General features: G+C 67.0%; 1 protein-coding gene across 1 annotated transcript; it reads right to left on the reverse strand.

Moving 5' to 3' along the window:
- Nucleotides 1-432: 432 nt before the first annotated feature.
- On the reverse strand, nt 433-18,570 carry VSTM2L (V-set and transmembrane domain containing 2 like). Its single transcript, XM_064521737.1, has 4 exons — nt 18,408-18,570; nt 4,356-4,525; nt 3,444-3,494; nt 433-1,017 (listed from the first exon to the last, which is right to left on the reverse strand). Exons 1-4 carry the CDS (start codon nt 18,514-18,516, stop codon nt 706-708), a joined length of 642 nt encoding a protein of 213 aa, XP_064377807.1. The 5' UTR covers nt 18,517-18,570; the 3' UTR covers nt 433-705.
- Nucleotides 18,571-20,224: the final 1,654 nt, after the last annotated feature.

The following is a 20,224-nucleotide window of genomic DNA, read 5'->3' on the forward strand; positions in this document are numbered from 1 at the left end:
GCAGCCGCCGCCCTCGAAGCGCGCCGAGCCCCCGGCTCTGCCGGCACCGCCCGGTCCGGTCCGGTCCAGCCCCCCCCCCCCCGGCCCCGCCGCCCCCCCCGCGCACAGGACAGAGGCGGCCGCGGGTCGTTTCAGGAGCTTTATTAGCTGCAGCGTTTGGTGGTCACAGGCGGGGCGGGGGGGGCCGCAGCCCCGCTGCCCCCCCGGGGGTATTTACACAGGGGGGAGGAGGGGGAGGAGGAGGAGGGCGAGGTCCGGTGCTGCTGCCCGCCGGGGCCCGGGGTCGCTCGCTCTGCGCACCGGGGGGGCCGGGGCGACCCCCGCCCGACTGCCCGGGGCGTGCGCGGAGCCCGCGGGGGCGGCGGGGCCGGGGGGGCCGCTGCGGAGCGGAGCGGGGCCGGGGCCGGGGCGGGGGGCGGGGGGCGAGGTGCGAAGCGCGGGGGTCGGGGGGGCCGGGCCGGGCTTGCGGCGGGGCGGGGGGGGGGAAGGAAGCTAGCGGGGGGCCAAGCAGCGGGGCGCCCGGCCGGGGGGGGGCTGAGCGGCCCCGGCGGGGTCTCGCTCCCTCCCTCCCGCCGCGGAAACGGTCCCGCTCCGGCGCCCGAGTCCCGGCGGTGCCGCGGGGGGGCCCGAGGCGTCCGCGTCGGCGCGGCGCAGAGTCCGGGGCGGCGGGGGCGGCGGGGGCGGCGGGGCCCGGCCTCCCCCCGGCTACAGCGCGCAGGACGCGTCCGCCGAGCGCTTCCGCAGCTCCCTGCCGGCCTTGTGCTGGTGGCGGTGGGGGGGCGCGCGGGCCGAGCCCGGCCGGGGGGGGTCGGGGAGCGGGGCGCCCCGCGGCCGGGTGTCCTGGGGGTGCCCGGCGGCCCCCGCCGCCTCCACCCGCAGGTAGGCCTTCACCTTGTGGTGCCGCGCCTCGCCGTCGCTGGAGTCGATCACGCGGCACTCGTACGTCCCCTCGTCCGTGGGCTTCACCCGCGACAGCCGCAGCTTGTGCGAGATGTTGCTGCCGACCACCTTCACCACCTGGGCGGAGCGGAGCGGAGCGGAGCGGCGTCAGGCGGCCCCGGACGCCGGGGCCCTGCCGCTCCGGCCCCGCGGCGAGGCCGGAGCCCCCGCGCGCTCCCGGCCGCGCCGTCTCCGAAGATGGATGCGGAACCGCGCGGGCTAATTAGCTTTTCTACCAAATTGATTCGCTCTCAGTATTTATCACCCAATGAAATTTAAGACTTACTCACTAGCCCGAGCTGCGGCTGCTATTGGGTTAGGTCAATAAATCAGATTTATCACCCGCCCCGAGGCCCCTGGCTCCGTTCCCTATAATCACACTGGATGGCAAAGGCCATTTTTCTACTTGCCACCGCATTTGTTAGCTGAACATTTTATGGTGTTTAGAAATTGGGCTGGAGGCCGCGGCCGACGAGCCGCAAACCCCTCGCTGAGGAGGCAGCGGGACCCGAAACCCGGGCGGGGGGCAGCCGGGAGCCTGCCTTATTCCCCTGGGAAAGGGGGGGGGGGGCACACGGCACCGGCCTGGAGCGTGCAAGAATATCGGGGCCATAATAGAAAAGGACCTTTAAAAAAAAAAAAAAAAAAAAACCTTTGCATTAGCAGAACAAGGAGTCACTTAAAGAAATTAATGGCTGGGAAATTCAGAGCTAAGGCAAGAAAAGCCCAATTTGCGGGTGGAGCTGCCTGGCGGGTTGCAGCTGGGTTGTAACAGGGCCGGGGAATTTTACGACCGCTCGTAACGTTCACGGCTCCGCCGCTGCCGGCGAAGCGATGGCATTTCATGCTCGGAGGTGCGAAGCGGCCGCCGCGGCAGGGGCATCGCCCGGGGACGGGGACGGGGGCCGCGCTGGGGACACGGTGCTGCCCCGCGGGCGCTTTGCGATGCGCGATGCCTCAGCCGGGCACCGCATTTCTCTAAACAATTCAAAGAAACAAATAAATGTGTTTGCTGCCGCCTGCCAAATCGCTGCGATAGTTTTTCTCTCTGCCTCCCCTCGAAATGCCACACGGGCTCCCGAGGGTCTGGAAACCGGCAGCGCTGAAATACCAGCTCCTCTGAAAGACGTTTTTGTTTAAAACAGGGGAAGCGTCCCCGGGGGCCGGTCTGGCAGCCCCCCCGCAGCCCCCCCCGCGCTCCCCTCTGCTCCCCCTCGCTCGTGCCAACGCGCACGCTGAGCACGGGGCTCCCCACACAAAAACACGCTGTTTATCACTAAACTAAGTGTGTTTTGGTGGGTAAGAAATGGCTACGGGGGTGCCCGCTGCGGTGGTTTCTGCATCTGATTTACATCACTCCGCGTTGCTTTACGCTGCCACTCGTTTTCAGTCAATCTGCTCTTTCTCTGTTACGCACGTTTTATCGGAACCACTTGTGGTGGTGCCTCGTCTCTGGCCATTTATCTTCTCCACTCTGTAAACGTTTAATAATCAAGCACATTTAAAATAACGAAAGGAGAAAAAGGTTCAAAAATCAGGTCTCTCCCTGGTGGCTCGATCCTGAGGAAACGGCAAAAGCGTCGCGCCCGGACTGCTTCGAAGTAAATCATGGTTACACGCGCACATGCATCGCTTGCACCCCGGCATGCAATTAGCTGCCTAATTACGCTGAGGAACGCAACGGCAGAGCGAGCGGCGACCCTGCCCCGGGACAGCGGCACGGCCCTGGCTCGGCCCCGGCAGCGCCGGCACCGACGCGGCCCCCGGACTGGCCCCGGGACTCGGTTTGGAAACGGGCTGGAGGAGCCGCCCGGTGCCGGTGCCGGCGCAGACAGAGGAAGGGCTTCGCGCCTGCCGGGCTGCAGCGACCGAGCCGCGGAGCGTTTCGGGGCCATCCCGGGAGAAGCGACCGGCGGGGGCTCAGGGAGCCGGGAGAGACGGGGCCGGGCAGGGGCAGCGGCGGGCGGAGGGCACCGCGGCAGCGGGACGCCGAGAGCATTTATTTCATTTAGCTAATTACCGTCTCCTCATTCTGCTCACTGAGCCTAAACGGCTTTGGAATTCCAACCCGGGAAGTAAATTAGGTTATTTTCTCCTTAGCATAAAGTCGTTCCTTAGATGCCTAAAGAAATCCAATATGATGCATCGCTGGCTGTCGGGCTCCCCGCGCCGCCCAGACGCGGCAGCCCTGGGCCGGGCAAAGCCACCGCGTTCGGCCCGGTGGGGCCCAGGGGGCGCGGGCGCCTGTCCCCGGCTGCTCTGCAGCGCTGGGGCTCGGAGCGGGTCCCTGCTGCCCCTCGGCACCCCCCGGCCTCTGCTCCCCGGGCCACGGCGTCCAGCGAGCGGGGCCTCTTCGCAGGGAGAACGGGGGGGGGAAAACCCCCAAAGAAGCCAGGTGCCCCCCCCGCAGCAGGTCTGCGCGGTTCCGACTACCGGCACTGCAGGGAAAAGTTACAGCTGTGCCCTCGATTAAAGTCCTTGCAAGACTCATTAGCGAAACTCACGCTTATTTTTGTCGCGTCCTTCCCAGCCTCCTCCTGCTGCGATGCTTTTAGCTGCCGGGAAGAGAGGGATGGGGGTGGCGGGAGAGAGCGAGAAGGGAAACCATTAGCTCGGCTGGAAGGAGGGAGAAACCCATCAACCTCATTCCCGCCTCAGCCAGTAACACGCGCTTCCAAGGCGGCCGGGCCGGGGAGAGGCGCGCGAGGAGGAGGAAGGAGCGGGGCTCTGCCTTCCTCCCCGGCGGGGCTGGCTGGGGCCGTGCGTGGGACCAGCTCCCGCGGCTGCTTCCCGGCCCGGCGCCGCCCGGATCGCCAGGAGCGTTTCCCGGGGCTGCCCAGCCCCCGCCGTGCGGAGCCCCCCCCGCCACCCCCGGCAGTGCTCCCGCGCGATAGCGTCCCCGACACCTCTCTTGATTGCCGGTAACGCGGGAGCAGCTCGCTGCCAAAGCCCCTGCAAAAAAGGCTCATTAAATACCTAGAGCTGCCTCTCCATTATTTGGCCCTTATCACTGTGTGAACAGAAAGAGAGAGAGAGAGAGAGACAGCTGTTTGCCAGGACCGATATACGGAGAAATGGGGGTGGACCGGGGGGGCTGGGGGGGACGGAGATGAAGGGACGGTACGAGGGGACACGGCTGCGACGGGGCGGGAGGAGGCAGCAGGCAAAGCCTCCGGCGGGCGTCCTGCCCCGGGGGAGCCGCCGCGGGGGCCGGGGGAGCGGGGAGGGCGGCAGGACGGGCCCGGCATCGCCAGCCCCACGGCCGGTCCCGGGCGCAGCCGGACCCCGAGCGGCCCCGCTCCGCAGGGGGAAGAGGCTCCACTGGTGACGGGGACACGGTGGGAAAGGACCCACTCGTGACGGGGGACCGCACACTCCAGCAGCACGTGCAGGGCAGGGGGACGGCAGGGCGTTACCTGGTTGGAAGCCCACGTCTGTTTGTCCGTCCAGTCCTCGTGGTTGCGGACGTACCACCACTGTATCTCAAGCGAGTAGGAGGGGGAGCCGCTGCCTCGGAAGGAGCAGGCCATCTCCACGTCCTCGCCCGCCTGCGCCGTCATGTCGTGCGGGGTCTCCGTGAACAGCGCTGCGGGCAGACGGAGCGGGGGATGCGGCACCCGCCCGGGACGTGGCCGGGGTCACCGGCGCGCTGCTCCCTCCCCCGGCAAAGCCGCCGCCGGCCCCGGCAGACGCCAAAGCCCCTCTTGCAGCTCACCCTGCCCCAGGGACAAGTCTCAGCTGATGGGGCACTGCCGCGGCCCTCGCTCACCCGTCACCCCACGTCCTCGCCGGCTCCTGCAGACCCGCCGCTCGCCCCGGCCCCCCGCGGGCAGCCGCAGACCCTGGGGCCTCTCCAGCCTCCCCGGTCGCCCCGTCCTCCCACCCCGAGCGGGAGCAGGACACCTGCGCCTCCAAAATGCAATAAATAAATAAAGCACGGCCGCATCTTGGCTTAAACCAGAGCCTAAATGAAAAACAAATCCTTGTTTAATGCAGCCCCCAAACAGTCTCCCACACGCCATATGGTTTGCTTTCCTCTCTCACAACAAATATTATTCGCAGGTGTAATTAGAATTCTTTTCATCTCCTCTGGAGACATCGTCGTCCCTCCGCAAAGCCGCGCAGGTCGCCCAGGACACGCTGCCGTCGCAGCCCCCGGCCCCGCACCGAAGCCTTTCCCCGGGGAGGCGGGTCAGCTCCATCGCCCCTGCCCGGCCCGCGCGCCTCTCCCCCGCCGCAGCTCCGTCATCCGCAGCCCCCGAGAGCCGCCCCGGCCCCGCTCCGGAGGCTGCCCGGGCTGCCGCCTCCTCCGGCCCCGCCAGGCTCCCGGGGAGCCCCCCCGCATCGGGACCCCCGGGCCGTGGGGAGGGCGTGCGGCTCCCCGGGGCGTCTCGCTGCGCCCGGAGCCAGGCCGAGCGCGAACCGTTATCAGCCCAGACAGAAAAGTTAATGCCTTTAATATCGCTCCGTCCCCCCGGACGCATGGAAATCCCATATACTTATCGCTTTCCTTTAATCCATCTTAGTGGGGAACCGAGGAAACGACACAGCGCAGGGGGTTTAGCGAGCGTCCTGGTGTCCCGGCACGGCTCCCACCACGGCTGCCGTGGGACTGGGACCGGGAGCCGCGGGGCACCACGGGCCGGGGTGAAGCCGCCACCGCCCAACCGGCCGCCCGAGCGCCAGGGCCCCGCGCCGCGGCTCCGCGACACATGGCAAATGGCTGCTCCCGGCTCCTGCTGCGCCATCGCCTTCGAGCAATTAGAGAGTAATTGTGCACATTCTCAGATCATTGCCTAACAGGGATATTACCTCCCGGGCCCCTCCGTGATCTTCCTGCTTTTCCAGGAAACGCAACCAGCAGGATTCCCTGATCCCGCTATCCCCTGCCGGGCCGGCGGCTGGCTGGCTGGAGCCGGGAGGGGCGCAGAGACCCACGGAGACGCCCACGTGCCACGAGCTCGCGGGCAGCCGCGGCACTCCTGCTCCTGCCTCCCCTTCCCGCATCCCCCAGCAGCTTTGCAAAGTCTCCCGGCCCTCCTGCTCTCCTGCCGCGCCAGCCTCTCCCCAAAGCACCGGTGCGGTTGCCGTCCCTGCCGCCCGGGAAGGGCCGCGGTGCAGCCGGGCAGGCTGCAGGCGAGAGGCGCCGACGCCGCGGGGCACCGGCAGCTCCGCCCAGCCCACGCCGAGCCCCCCCGGGCCGCATGCAGCGGCTCCGGCACCGGCCCACACGTGTCCCGCGGCGGGGGCCCAGGATTCCCCCTCGCCGCCCCGCCGGAGCCCTGGCACAGGATGCGCTGGAGCCCGGTTGCAGCTGCACCGCGGCCGTCCCCGTTGCAGGGCTGCTGCATCTCCCTCCTGTTCCCCGGCTGACGTCAAGCTGCGGGACGGCAGGTAGCACCGAGCGAGCTGGAGAGCTTTCCCCAGTGAGCTGCTCCTGCGCTAACGCCCCGTTTAAACGCCCTGTGTGCTGGTCTCGGTAATGCACAGCAGCTGTGCCGGGAGGCGACGGCCCCGGCCGGGCCCCCCCTCGCTGCCCCCCGCCCTCCCCTCGCCCACCCGAAACGCGCACCTCCCGCGCTTCCCGGGCAATGTTCTCCAGACTCGTCCTCCAGGGAATCTGCTTTAATTATCGAGTTTAAGGAGCAGACAATGCGGTGGATAGCCTCAGGTCTCCAGCCCATGTCTAAATTACTCAGAACACAATTAAAATCAGCTTGCACAGACTGAAATTTGGCAGATGAGTGGAGAAAGGGCTTGATCGAATCAAACACCTTCTTTCTTTCAGATTTTAATTGGGAAGCGCATGGATCTATTAACCGCAGGGCTTGGCCTCCTCGAAGCACCCCAAACCCCAGCAGCGGCACTGGGGACCCGGCCTCCCGCAAAGCCCCGCTCCTGCCTGGGCTTGGGCCAAAGCTGCCCACGAGGCCCTTGCGCTCGGTGCAGGTAATCCCGCCGCACCCGGGCCGGGGCCGGGAAAAGCAGCGGCTGCTTGGGCAGGCCGGGCGCTGCTGCGCGCTGGACCCCGCCAGGTCCTCGGGGAGCGACCGTCTGCAAACAGGTCTTCCTCCTCCTCCTCCTCCTCCTGCTCCTGCTGACACGCGGCTGTGCTCCGCAGCCGTGCATCCCCGGGGTGCAACGCTGCATCACCGGGAGCAGGCGGCAGCCGGATGGGGCTGGGCAGGGACCCGGCCCCCGGGGAGCTCCCGGAGGGCTCCAGCCCGGCGGCCGCGATCCCGACCCCGGGCGAGTCTCCAGCCCGGCGGCAGCTCCCTTGGAAGGGCCGTTCAGGCCGGACGCAGCCGCCATCCCGCTCTGACGGGGATGAGCGCAGCCTCCCAGCTCACGCGTGTCCAGGCACCGCGGTCCGGTCCCGGGGCTCTCGCACCCTTCCTTTACCGGCAGCTTTGAGTGAGACGGGCTCTTTGGGGCAAAACCTGCTCCTGACACAGCTTCGGGTCACTGCTGGTCGTCACCTCCATGTCTGCGCCATGGCAGCCGTGTCCCTTTGGTGCCAGGGACCCCGTGGTCCCCATGGGATGTCCCTCATGCACAGGAATGGGCATCCGAAGCCGCCATCCTCCAGCGGAGCCGGAGATGGAGACGTGCACGGGGATTGCTGGAGAGGAGCCCAGCGCCCCGGGAGCTGCAGCCGTGGCAGCGGCAGCCGGACCGGCTCCAGCCGAGGACCCGACCCCGCGGCGCGCGCCGGCACCGGGACACCCGGAGCAGAGGCCGGGGCTGGGCGGGCTGCGCCGCGGCGGGCGAGCCGGCAGTGCCTGCCTCCGGCTGCTGCCTCCAAACCCACCAGACCCCCCACGAACGCACTCGAAACGTGGCGATCTCGTGGGGCCGGGGGGCTTGGTGGGCTGCGGCCCCGCTGCTCTGGCCGGGACGAGCAAAGGCCGCTCCGGAGCCGGGCGCATCCCTGCTGCCCCACTCTGTGCCCCACACACGGGGCCGGGCGGCCGGCTGGAAACTCCTAACCGACAGCTCCCGAAATCACCCAGCAACGGGCAGCGGAGAGCGAAAGAGAGACGGTAAATAACAGCTGGAGACGTTTTGGGTGAGCAAGACCCCGTGCCCAGAAAGCAGGAGAGCCTGGAGCTGGCAGCGCACCTTTCAGTCTGCTTTTGAGTTGGAAAAGACCACTCGATGCATTACACAGAAAAGCAGTAAAGGCGCCTAATAACTGCAGCTAATCACCTTTGGGGCAGCGCGTGCAGGGCACCTCGCCGCGGGAGCTGCAGCGGGATTCGAGGGGAGCCGCGCGTGCCCGGAGCGGGGCCGGGCTGGGCCGTGCACGGAGCCGTCTCCCGCCCCGCCGGCGCCGCGGTCCCTCCGCACCCCCTCGCCAGGGCCCTCGTCCTGCGCCGGGACGGGTGGGAGCCGGGAGAGGGACAGCGAGGTGTGGGGTGACGCGCTCCGAGGAAGAGCAGCACCGTGGCCTGGAGGCTGGATGAGCGATGAAGTGATGGACAGAGCGAGAAATTCCAGATGAAGAACAGCGAGAGAAGAGAGATTGGGGGTGGGAATCATCTTTCCTGCCTGCTTCAAAGAACAAGTGGGATCTGACAGCGGGGGCCGGCAGCTCCCGGGGGACACAGCACGGAGGAGACGCCCGCGCTCGGAGACGCAGGACGTGCGCGAAGGCTCCTCCGCCCGCGACACCAGCCCGGCCGCGTGGAGAACCGCACTGGGGAGTCGGCGACGGTCCCCGCGGCTGCAAATCCTGCCCTTCGGGAGCGAAAGTTTCACTTAACATTAATTGCTATTTAAACTTCATTCAATATTTGGAGAAGCTCAGCAGATTTCTAATAACTGCAGAGCCGGCGCCCTCCGGGGCCGGGGGGGCTGCTCCCTCCTGCCCACCGCGCAGCCCTGCGCGCTCGCAGCGTCCGCAGGCCCGAATCACAGCGATGAAGCTGTCCGAGCCCCCGCACAGCCCCGGGTGGATGGGGCAGAGGAGCCAGCAAGCCTGGAGGTGCTGCAGCCTCGGCCCCCCCCGGCCGAGCGCAGGCCAGGCGACGGGTTGCCTCCGTAGGCGAGGAAAAGAAATGCCCAGAAAAGGGCAAGAGCAGCAAACCTGCAGCTGCTGGCGAAGATAAAATAAAGAATTGCTTTAATTAGGGCTGTTACAGTATTACCCTCCGATCAGCCGGCGATTTGGCAGCTGGCGGCCACGCTTCCGAACGGCCCATGAAAGTGATGGACAGTTTGGGGACCCTCCGGAGGTGACTCATAGAGGGCCGAGCTTTTGCAGGGGCGGGGACGACAACGCGGGCAGGGTCAGAGATGCAGAGCCTCCGCCAGCCTGCACCGAGCCCGCCGCGACACGGGCACACGGGGAGTGGCGTGCGGAGGGACAGAGCTCGGGCGTCCCCCACCCCCTGCGCACACCCAGAAGCGGGCTGGGAGCTGCTGGGCTGCTTTGTAGGAATGTGGCTGGAAGAGCCGAGCCTAAGGATCAGCCTGGTGCACCCGTCCCCATCCAGCCCGGCGCTCCCGTCCCCGTCCAGCCTTGCCGTCCATCCCTGGCAGCCGCCCCTCGCTCCCCGGCCGGCACGCGAGACCAGCACAGGCCCCTGTGAAGACACAGCGTGCACACACACACACGCACACACATGCACACGCACACACACGCACACACGCACACACACACACATGCACACGCACACACGCGCACACATGCACACACACACACACACACACACACGCACGCACGCACTCACGCACACTCCCGGGGAGCAGCTGCTCAGGCTGCAAGTGCATTAGGAGACTGTAGCCGAGCATCACCTTCAGCGGCGCCAGGCAAGCGCCCTCCTCAATCAATACCGCGGGCCCGGGCGGCGCGGGCAGGCGAGACGTGGCAGGGACGGGAGATGCCTCGGCGGCGGCCCTGCTGCTCCCCACGGCGGTGCAGGGGCTCCCGTGGCCACGGCGGGGGCCGTGGAGGGGCCACCCCGTGCACGGTGCACCCCAGCCCCGCGGCGCGGAGCAGCGCAGCCCCGGGCCATCCGCGAGGCCGGGCACCCCCACGGCACGCAGCCGTGCCCGGAGCCCTCCTCCCCGGCAGCGCTCCCTGCCTCCGGCACAGCCGGCACGCTGCCGCCCGCGCCCCGGCGCCTTCCCGCTCCCTGCGCTGACATTGCGCGCGTCCTCCTCGGCGGGGGGGGGGGGGGGGGGGGGGGGGGCCGTAATGGGCTCGCCGCGCCGAGTGCTTTATGGCCTGCTACCTGTCATAAACTGAGAAAACCAGGATCGATAAATCTTCCAGGAAACAAAAATCAGGGGAAATAAAACGAACTCAATGGGGAAACGCAGATAAACAGAATTGAAAGCGCCTGCTGGGACAGCTTGGTGCGCTCGTAAACCCGAGATATACCGGCGGCTTCGCCGTGTCCCCGCCGGGGCAGGGCTCCGCACGCAGCCAGCGCCGGGGGCCAGCGCCCGCACCGGGCAGGGCAGAGGGCGGCCGGTACCGGGGACGCCGGACCCGGCGCCGCGAGGACGCGTGTCCCCTCGGCCGGGCGAGACGCGGGGAGGCACCGGGGCCGGGGGCGGGGGGGGGATGCAGAGCCCAGTGCATCCCACCTTGCCCCAGCACTGCACTGGCCCCGCAGGACAGGACGGGGCGGCTCCGTGCCCCCTCCACCGCCGAGCCCCGGGGCCACCGTGGCGGTTTTCCAAATGAAACGGCTCTGCTGCCTCGGCAGCCCGGCTGGAAATGCGCAGGGAGCCTGCGCTGACGCCCTGCCATCGTCCCTCCAGCGAGCCGCGGCCACAGCACTCCGACCGCAGCAGGGCCCCTCCTTGCCGGTGCCTCCCGGCAGCCACCCCCTGCTCCCCGGCACCAGGCCTGCCGGCATCTCCGGCGGAGCCCTGGAAGGAGCCGCGCTGCCCTTCCCGGCCCCGAGGTCGCAGCATCGCAGCCGCCTCGGCGGTGGCCGCCCTGCGCGTCCCGAGCTCTGCAGGCGAGAGCAGGGCGCTCGCGGCAGCCGCGGGGTATCGGGGGGGCGGAAAGGGAGTTACCAACGTAACAAGGTTTGAGCGCGGGGGGAGGCTGCCGGCGCTCGCGGGACGGCAGGAGCAGCTTTGCCAGAACCGTTTCACGACGTTTCGCCAAGCAGCCGCCGGCAGAGCGGGTGGGGGATCCCTCGAGGAGCAGGAGGGGCCGAGCCCCCCGCAGCGGCTGCCGGGAGAAGGACCCTCCCCGGACACGGCCGGCACCGGGGCTGGGGGAGCACCTCCGGGAGCCGCGGGAAAGGGGCGGCCGAGGGGAACCGGTGGGAGCCACAGAAACCCGGGATCAGGCCTGGGCAGCCGGGAGCAGGCAGGGAGCAGCCGCGGTCGCAGCAGGGCAACGGGGAAGAAAAGCCTCGCGGGGACGGAGGAGCGGGACCCGCAGGAGAGGCGCGGGGAGGGGAGGGAGGTGCAGACGTTCAGGGTTTAATCAGACCAGCCAGAGCGCTCCAGATTAGGGCGACTTATTTTCCTTTAACACAGCACTGGTTTATCGGCGCTGGGTGCACGGGTGCTCGCAGAGGCCGCTGCAGGCAGGGAGCTGCCCACGGCGAGGGCTCTGCACCGACTTGCTGCGGTGCAGCGGTGCCGACCCTCCGGCAAACACCTGTGCGGAGGCTGCAGCAGACCAGGGGCAGGGGGGCCAGCGTGCCCGACGGAGCAACCCCCGTCTGCTGCCGCCTCCTCCCTCCGCCCGGAGCGCGGGGCAGGACCGCGGTGCCGGCCGCCGGGAGCATCGCCCGCTGCCCGCCCTGTGCCGCCTGCGGCCGCGGCACCCTCGCAGCTCCCGGTCCCCGCTCGCACCGGGTCCAGCGCGGTCCCGCTCGCACCCACGTCCCCATGCTGCGCTGTGCCCCGCGCACCCGTGCATCACCCCGGCGTGCCCGGCACAAGAGGAGCGCGCTGGGGCGGCGCGGGGCTCCTCGGCACGGAGCGCACGCTGCAAGGTGCCCGCGCGAGGTGCAAAACCACCCGGGGCTTGAACAGACCAGCGGGCGCAGAGACATACACACACACACACACACACACGGGTTAATATTTGGGTAAACACGCATTGCAGGGCAATTAGATAGGTATTGGACATTTGCAAAAGCATATTAATTGCCTAGTTATAGCTCTAGCTTGCTCTGTGCATTATTTACCCCACTGAACCGTTATAACACTAGTCAATCACAGTCTTTCTCTGCCTAAAGGAGCCAGGAGCTTCTCCGTCAGATCTGCAGCCGGTCTGGAAGGGGAAGCGCTGCCCGGGGGGCTGCGATGGTGGAGAACGGGCTCCATCCAGCCGCCACGCAGCCTTGCTCCTCCCCGGCATCGGCCTCGCGGCGGGTTTCCGCTCCTCTGGCCGGTCTCTAGTTGGGGGGGCTGATCTACACGCAAACCCGGCTCAGTTCTCACTTTCCTGTTTCGCGACCTACTGAAAGCTCCGAGGACGGAGCCCGCGGCCCCAGGCGCAGCACCGGGCACACCGGGTCCCCGGGGAACCGCCGGCAACAGCAGCGCACGGTCCGAGGGGAGAGCCTGGCCCTCGGCCCCTCCGCCCAGTAACGAGGAAGGGCAACGGCAGTCTGCGACACACGAACAGGGGTTTGGACTGCAGGGACACAACCCCTCGCGAGCTCGTTCACGCTCCCCAGCCTGAGCAGAAGCAACCAGCCGAGGCGTTGGGGAGCTGGTCCGGCAAATCCCGAGCTGCAGCCGGCGCCGAGCGCTCCTGGCCTGGCCGCGGGGCCGAGGACGTGGTGGGCGCAGAGCCCGTCTTGTTAGCAGCGACCTCGAATCCTGCCGCAAGGCGCAAACAACAGGAGGGCAACAGGGACGGAGAGGGGATTTGGGGAGGAGGCTGGAAAAATCCCGTCGGCCAAGAGGCAGAGGAGGTGGGTGCAGGAGGGAGCAGCAAGAGCAGCCTCCGCTCCCGCCCGCCCCTCCCTCCGACTGCAGCTATTATGTTTTGGGCTGCGATCAAGTGTGGCTTATTCTTTCCCTTCACAAAGCTCCGAGTCATAATTCATGGTTTATTATGGTTCGGTGAGTCAAGACACTCAAAGAACTAATTGCCAGCTCAGCCTCGCTCCCCCGACGATCCCCTTGCGCTGCCCCTGCTCGCCCCCCTGCTGCGGGAGGGCGGCAGACAGGGAGGCTCCAGGAGGAGGAACCGGCCCGGAGCCGCCCCGGGTGCACGGACACGGGGACGGGCCCTCCCGGCGCCACGCAGCCCCTCGCGCCCTCGGTGAGGGAGAGCTGTGGCCGAGGCCAGCGGTGCCAGGCGAGACATCCCCCGGCACGGCACCGCTGGGGAGGGAGCTGCACCCGCCCCGGGTCGGGAGACCGGGGACTTCTCCATCCGCTCAGCTCGTCGTGCCTGCGCGGCCTCCCGCTGCGGGCAGACAAGGTTTTCTGTCGCGTGCTGTGTAGGTTGCACGAAAAATCCCCCCCCGTGTTCCCATCTGCCCGTTAAAATCTATGAATGAATCTACTCCTAATAAGCCTGCGCCCAGGGATGCTGACCCAGGTCGCTGAAAACACATCATGGCAACAAACTGATGCATAAACATAGCAGCGCGAGTCCCGTGCCAGCGGCGCGGCCGGGCAGCAGCTCCGGCGATGGCAGAGAGCTCCGGATCGCGGGGCAGCCAGCAGCGCCGGCACCGTGCCTCGGTGGCCCTGTCCCCTCCCGCGGGGCCGCGCGGTGTGTGGTTGCACCGCGCAGCCTCCGCTTCGGTAGCCGGCTGCAAAGCTGCGCCCGGCCCCGGGGCTGCAACAGCGCAGCAGCAGATCTCCGCCGCAGCGTGCACCGGCACCCCAAAAACCCGCCGGCAGGGCTCTCCCCACGGACGGTCCCGCCGCGCTCACCACGCCGCAGCTCCAGCACCGGCAAGCGTGCCCCGTTCGGGAGCAGCCGCGAGCTCGGGACCCGGCCCCCGCGCCCGGCTCGGGGCTGCACCGGCGGGTGACAGCACTGCTCCGCGCAGCGGGACCCGCAGCCCCGTCCCGCGGCGACGCAGGGCAGCCCTTGCCCCGGCCCCGGGGTCTGCGGGGGCCCTGCGAGGCGGCCGGCCGCGTGTGCCAGACGCCGTCGTTGCCTCCAGCAGTCACGCACGCGCCCTTTCTCAGATGGAAGTGTCGAGCCGGGGGAGCGCCGGGGGCCGGGGGCGGGCGGCTCTTTCATAACGGGGCTGCGACATGCATTTCTCTGACCCTATTTGCTGTCGTGTTAGTGGCAGAATTATCTCAGCTTTGCACTGTAAATTAAAAACAACAAAAGCAATCCAACTCATTTGGTGATTGTGTGCAGGCCAGAGCTCCCCTTGCCAGGGAGTATAGATTAACCTTGAAACCTGTGGGTATTTCTGATTTTTAACCATCACTGGGTGGGTTGCTACCCGCACTTCCTGCCCTCTCATTAGCCCTTCAGCAGCCCGATTTTTACAGCTGCAGCAAAAGAGACGCAGGGCAGTGAGACCCCTCCACCCGCTCCAGGGCCGGCCGAGAAGTGGTTTTCACCAGCAAGAGGATTTTCTGCTCACGGGTTACTGGCCTGTGTGGAGTAATGCTTTTCTGGCAATTCACTCCCAAAGGGAACGAGCAAGAGCATCATCTGACAGTATAAGTAGCAAAAAAAAAAAAAAAAAGAAAGGAAAAAAAAAAATTAAAAAGGACTGTTACTATGGCTCCCTAAGGGACCCCAGACAACGATTTTTACAGCCTATCCTTTGGCTGTCACATGGTTTTGGTGCTTATCTATCTCACGGGGATGATTTCTACTGGAGCAAGGCACCTGGCAGCAGGCATTAGCGGAGATTAGGCAGACGGGAGCTCAGCCCTGCTAGAAATCCAGCCCGCGAGGTCTCACACCGAGCACCCAAATCACAGGCTGGCAGCGCTGGCAGCTGCCGTGCAGAAACTGCCCGTGCAGAAGCGCGTACCAGCGCCCGTCCCGCAGAGCCGCCGGGGCCCGGCTGGTGTTTCGGGGCCCGGCCGGTGTTTCGGGGCCCGGGGCAGCGGTGGGCCCTGGCTCCCAGGGCCGCGCAGAGCCGGCGAGGAGCACGGCGGTGCTGGGCAGCTCGTGCAGTGCTGCCGGGGTCTGGCACGGCCGAGACCGAGGCGGCAACGCGACACCCTGCCGCGCACACCGTGGGCAGAGCCGGGGGGGGAACAGAGCTAAGCCTGCAGCCAGGGCGATGGAGAAGAGGCGCGCAGACAGAGCCGCGCCGGCCCCGTGAAGGGCTCTCCAGCCAGCCCAGAGAATCAAAGTCCTTTTGCACCATAAACCAAAATCCAAAAGCAGCTGAGAGGGAGGGGGCCCCGACCTGGCCTCAGCTGGGAGATCACCCATCCCTGGCACCCAACGTCACACGTGCCGAAGGGGGCAGCGAAGCCCCCCAGCCTCCGGCTCGGTCGGGTCCCGGCTCCTCCGCATCCCAACGCCCTCGGCCCTGCCCGCCCGCCGGCTCCTGGATTGCTCAGGAATGCACCGGCTGTTCCCCAATTTGCTGCCTCCCTCACAGAGAACGTTATGATTAAAATTAGCTGTCAATGTCCTAACGTAATAATTCCCAGTGTCTGGTCCATCGCCTGTCAGCCCTCTTCAAGGAAAAAGAAAGCACAGACATTTGATGAGAAGAGGTGTCAGAAGTAATTGCATTGAATGACTGCACGAACGGCAGCAGGAAAAACACATCGGATAGAGAATTCCCACCAGGAAGCATGAAAAAATCCTGCAGAATGCAAAGTGTTTATGAAAGTAATTGATAGAATAATCATTGGCGTACGAGACAAAGGAGAAGGGCAGCACCCCGGGGAGCCAGGGCAGGCTCCCTCAATCCTTCAGCCGTTCAACTAGCAGCGTTATTGATGGTGAGACGCTAACGTTTGCAAACGATGCAAGGAAGGAGACAGGCTTCTCCTCGGGAATGCGAGCTGTTTACCAAATGGCTCTGCCTGCCCTGCTCCCAGAGCAGCCAGGCCGGGGAGGCGGCTGGTGCGCTTCCCAGCAAGCACAGGTTTGAAAACCGATGGCACCAGCCCAGCGTGCACACGCTGTCTGCAATGGGGTGCATGAATAATTGAAGGAGCTAGCCTGAGGAAAGGAGAGAGCGCAGCGCTGTTTGTAGAGGAGGGATGACAGGGAGGTATTCTGCAGCTCAGCCGCTCTCCTGGGGGGCCGTGGGGCAGACTTCGACACAGAAGAGCAACTCAGAGCCAGATATTAGCTCAAAGGCAAAACCTTTGTTGTGGGGGCAGGGAAAGGAGTTTCTTTGACCGAGACTTTTTTTTTCTCCCTAACAGAGCAGCTCTTTCTGCCATGTGAGCTGGAAGCACATTGCTCACGCTTGCAGGGAAGTCGGATGGGGGAGCCGACCTCACCCAGGGGAAGGAGGTGTTTGTAACAACCCTCTTTGATGCCTGTGGAGCGCACGGTGTGTTTCCATTCAATTCCCTCGCTGCGTCTTCTGGGGACACGTTAAAGATAACAGCAAACGCACTCCAGGGCTGCGCCAGCCCCTCAGTGGCGCAGAGAGGCTCCTCTCGCGGGTGCCCGTGTGGTGGCGAGCTCTGGGTGCCGTCCCACTCCGGGTGCCGTCCCGCTCCGGGCAGGGCTGGCGAGACCTTCCCCATCCCCGCGGGGCCCAGAGGAGCTGGGCCGGGAGCAGGGCAGGCGCCTGGGCAAGGCACTGCGCGGCCGCAGCCGTCCCGCCTGCCCGAATCCCTCCCTTCCGCCCCGGCTCCGTTCTCCCTCCTCGCCCCAGACCCCGCCACGCTCTCGCTGTACAGAGGGAAAGCTGCACCAGCGAATAATGAAATGATCAATCTCCAATCTGCTAAACAGCAATTTATACAGGTTTTCAGCACACACAGCTTTTATCAAATTGGTATTCACCTACTGAACACAAATGGCTTATTATACATGACCCACTTATTCACTGCTTTTCAGTATCGTTAATAAAGGTTTCTGTTGTGATTAAGTGAGTTGCTGCAGAACTGCTCATAGTAGAAAGCTGTAATGTGGCTGCTAAGCACACTCGCCCTACCAGAATATTTTTCTCCTCCGCTCCCTTCTCCCTCACAGCGACCATTTCACTATTTATTTGCCTATTGCTGAATTTCTGAGGGGAGCAGCAGAGGATAATGGAGGCTGTTTGCCCACATCTCCTCCCGGCACTCCACACTGGTGAGCACAGGAATTCTCCTGCCTGCACCCTGTCAACTCCAATGGCAAATCATCCCTTCGCTGTGCAAGCCGGTAACCGCTGGCCCACGTATCGAACCGCCGCAGGACGCCGTGTGCTCCCAGGGCCCCCACGGCACGGCACGGCACGGCACGGCCACCCGAGACCTGGCGTGCCTGGAGGCTCCTCAGGGCAGGGACCAGCTCTCCCGCAGCGCTTGCCGTGCACCTGCTCCTCCGGAGCCGCGCAGGAGGGACCGACTGCTGGAGCTGTGCCCCGGGGCACCCTGCACCCTTCGTACACTCGCAGACACTCCCCTGGGCCTCAGGCTTAAACCCTCCAGTGTCGCCACAAAGAGCGCAAGGAACATGCCACCCCTGCCCTCCGAGGCGGTGCTGCTTCCCGTTACGTGCTCAGCACCAGGGCTGGGAAGTTCCCTCCGGAGAAGAGCAGACTTTTTCAAGCAGGTTTGCAGAAAGGGGCTCCCTTCTCCAGCCGCCTCTGCTGCTGAATCCAGTCCGGGGTAAGCGGTGCCTCAGACTCGCTGTGCACCAGAGCCAGCGAAGTAGCCGCGGCCGGTGGGTAACCAGCGGCGGGAGAGGAGCCCCTGCAGCCCTGCCGGCGGAATTGCTCCCCGGTGCGGTGCCCGGTGCGGTGCCCGGTGCTGGCGGCGGCAGGCGCAGGGCTGCACGGCCGGGGGCTCGAGGCGGTCGCGGCGAGGGGCGCGGGGCAGCGCCCGTCCGTGCGCACCTGCGCGGGCCGGCAGCGCGCAGAGCCCCGGGGCTCGGCAGCCCGGCGCAGCCCGCGGCGGCAGAGGCCATCGCCGGGCTCCGGGGACCGGCGCGGCGGAGCCTGGCCGAGCCGCCCGCGGCTCCCGACTCTCTGGTGTCGCCGGGGCGGCGGAGCGCGACGCGGGGCTGCTGGAGCGGCGGCGCCAGCCCCGCCGCGGCCACCGCGGCCCCCCGTTCCCCGTCCCCCTCTCCCCGTCCCGCTGCCCGGGCAGGGCCGCCCCCGCCCCGCTGCCAGCCCCGCGCGAGCGGGCTCCGCCGCGGCGACACGGAGGCAGCCGGCGGGGCCGGGACCCCCCGGCGTCCGCCGGCCCGGTTTGGCCCTGCGGGAACGGGCACCCCGGGGACCCGGCACCCCCGGGAACAGGAGCCCCCGCGGGACCGAGCCCCGGGACAGCCGCCGCCACCCGGAGCCGCCCGGCGCCATCCGCCCCCGCCGCCGCCGCCCCCGCGCCGCTGCCCGGTGCCCGGTGCCCGCGCTCACCGCTGCCCGCCGCCGGGGCGTCCCACGGCGGGTGCCGGGAGGCGGTGCCGAGCTGCAGGTAGAGCCCCAGGTAGTGGAAAATCCCCAGAGCCAAGGCGAGGGCGCCCATCTTGCCGCGGGCGCGGGCGCGTCTGTCCCGGGGGCGGCGGCGGCGGCGCCGCCGGGACGAGCCCTGGCCCCGGGGCTGCGCCGCGGTCCCGGCGCCGCCGCGCTGCGGAGCTCTTCCCTCGCGCGGAGGGCGCCGCGCGCCGAGGCGGTGCCGCGGCTCGCCCAGAGCCTCCCCCGCCCGGCGGAGGGATCCCGGCCCCGCGCACACCCCCAAAGTTTTTCCCACGGTTCATTCTTAAACTGCGCGGGGCGGGGCCGGAACTACCGCGCCCACGCGGGGCCGCCCCCCCCCCCCGGCACGGCACGGCCGAACCCACTCGGGGACGAGACCCCCCCCCGATACTGCCCAACCGAGCCCTCGCGGGGACGAGACCCCCCCGGCACCGCCCAGCCGAACCCACGCGGGGAAGAGACCCCCCCTCCTTCCGGCACTACTCAACCGAGCCCACGGAGGGACGAGACTCCCAGCACCACCTAGCCGAGCCCCCACGGGGCCCTCTCCTCGCCCAGCTGCCTGCCGGGACTACGCGTGGCCGCCCACGGAGCCCACGCCGGGAAGGTGCACGGGACCCCGGCCACGCTCCCTGCGGGCGAGAGCCCCGAGCGGCGCAGGGCCCGGGGGGAGCGCGGGGCGTTCAGCACCAGGGACAGCGTCTGCAGGGACCGCGCCCGGCCCGGCCTGAGCGGGGCCGTGGGCGTTCAGCACCGGGGACAGCGCCCGCGGGGACCACGCCCGGCCCGGCCCGGCCCAGCATGGCCCAACACGGCATGGCCCAGCCCAGCCCAGCATGGATGGCCTGACACAGTATGGCCTGGCACGGCATGGCCCAGCCCAGCATGGCATGGCCCAACACAGCACGGCATGGCGCGGCACAGCCTGACACAACCCAGTGCAGCCTGGCATAACGCTGCATGGCCCAGCCCGCTATGGCACAGCCTGGCCAGGCACAGCCCAATCCAGTCCAGCACGGCCAGGCACGGCGCTGCACAGCTCAGCACAGCACGGCCAGGTTTAGCCCAGCCCAGCCTGGCCCTTCACTGTGCAGCCTGACAGGGCCGGGTTCAGCCCAGCCCTGCTCCTGCAGTGCAGCAGCCCTGGGAGAATCCAGGTCGGAGGCAGTGGCAGGGAGCTGCGTGCAGCTTGCAGGCACATTCTGCTCCCGGGACCAGGCCAGGCCTAGGAAAGCCCCCACGGGAAGGAGACCAGGCTGGGCCCACCCCCACTTCCACAGCCCCCCCAAGTGGGACAGGGATCGGGAGGGGGAGGGGGGTGTCCAATGCTTGAAGCAGTAATTACTACCCCCATTTTACTCTACTACCAGGCTTTGTAGGAAACAAGGCAACACTCCTCCCCACCCCGCATCAGAAAATAAATTATTTATAGTGAAATAAGATGATGAGATAATTACGGAACATTGCATAGGCTCTTAAAAGCCTTGGCAGCTGCTCCCCTGTCGCAGGATGGCCCAGGCACAGCAACGCTGCATGACTCCCCCCACCTCCCCTCAGCCATTCAGAGACAGCGCAGGAGTTACTGCTGCTCTTGTGACTATCGAAATGCATTGGTTAGGGGGGTGGTTTTGCTGCTTTTTTAAACTTTGAGGGAAGAGCAAGGGCACAATCCTGAGTCTATACTCAGGACTTGCCTCCCACAGACCATACAAGATTTGTCTCAAAACGAAAAACCTAGAGCCTGTGTAGTTGTGGGC

Source organism: Dromaius novaehollandiae, chromosome 16 (assembly GCF_036370855.1).
Source record: "Dromaius novaehollandiae isolate bDroNov1 chromosome 16, bDroNov1.hap1, whole genome shotgun sequence".
Lineage (NCBI taxonomy): Eukaryota > Metazoa > Chordata > Aves > Casuariiformes > Dromaiidae > Dromaius > Dromaius novaehollandiae.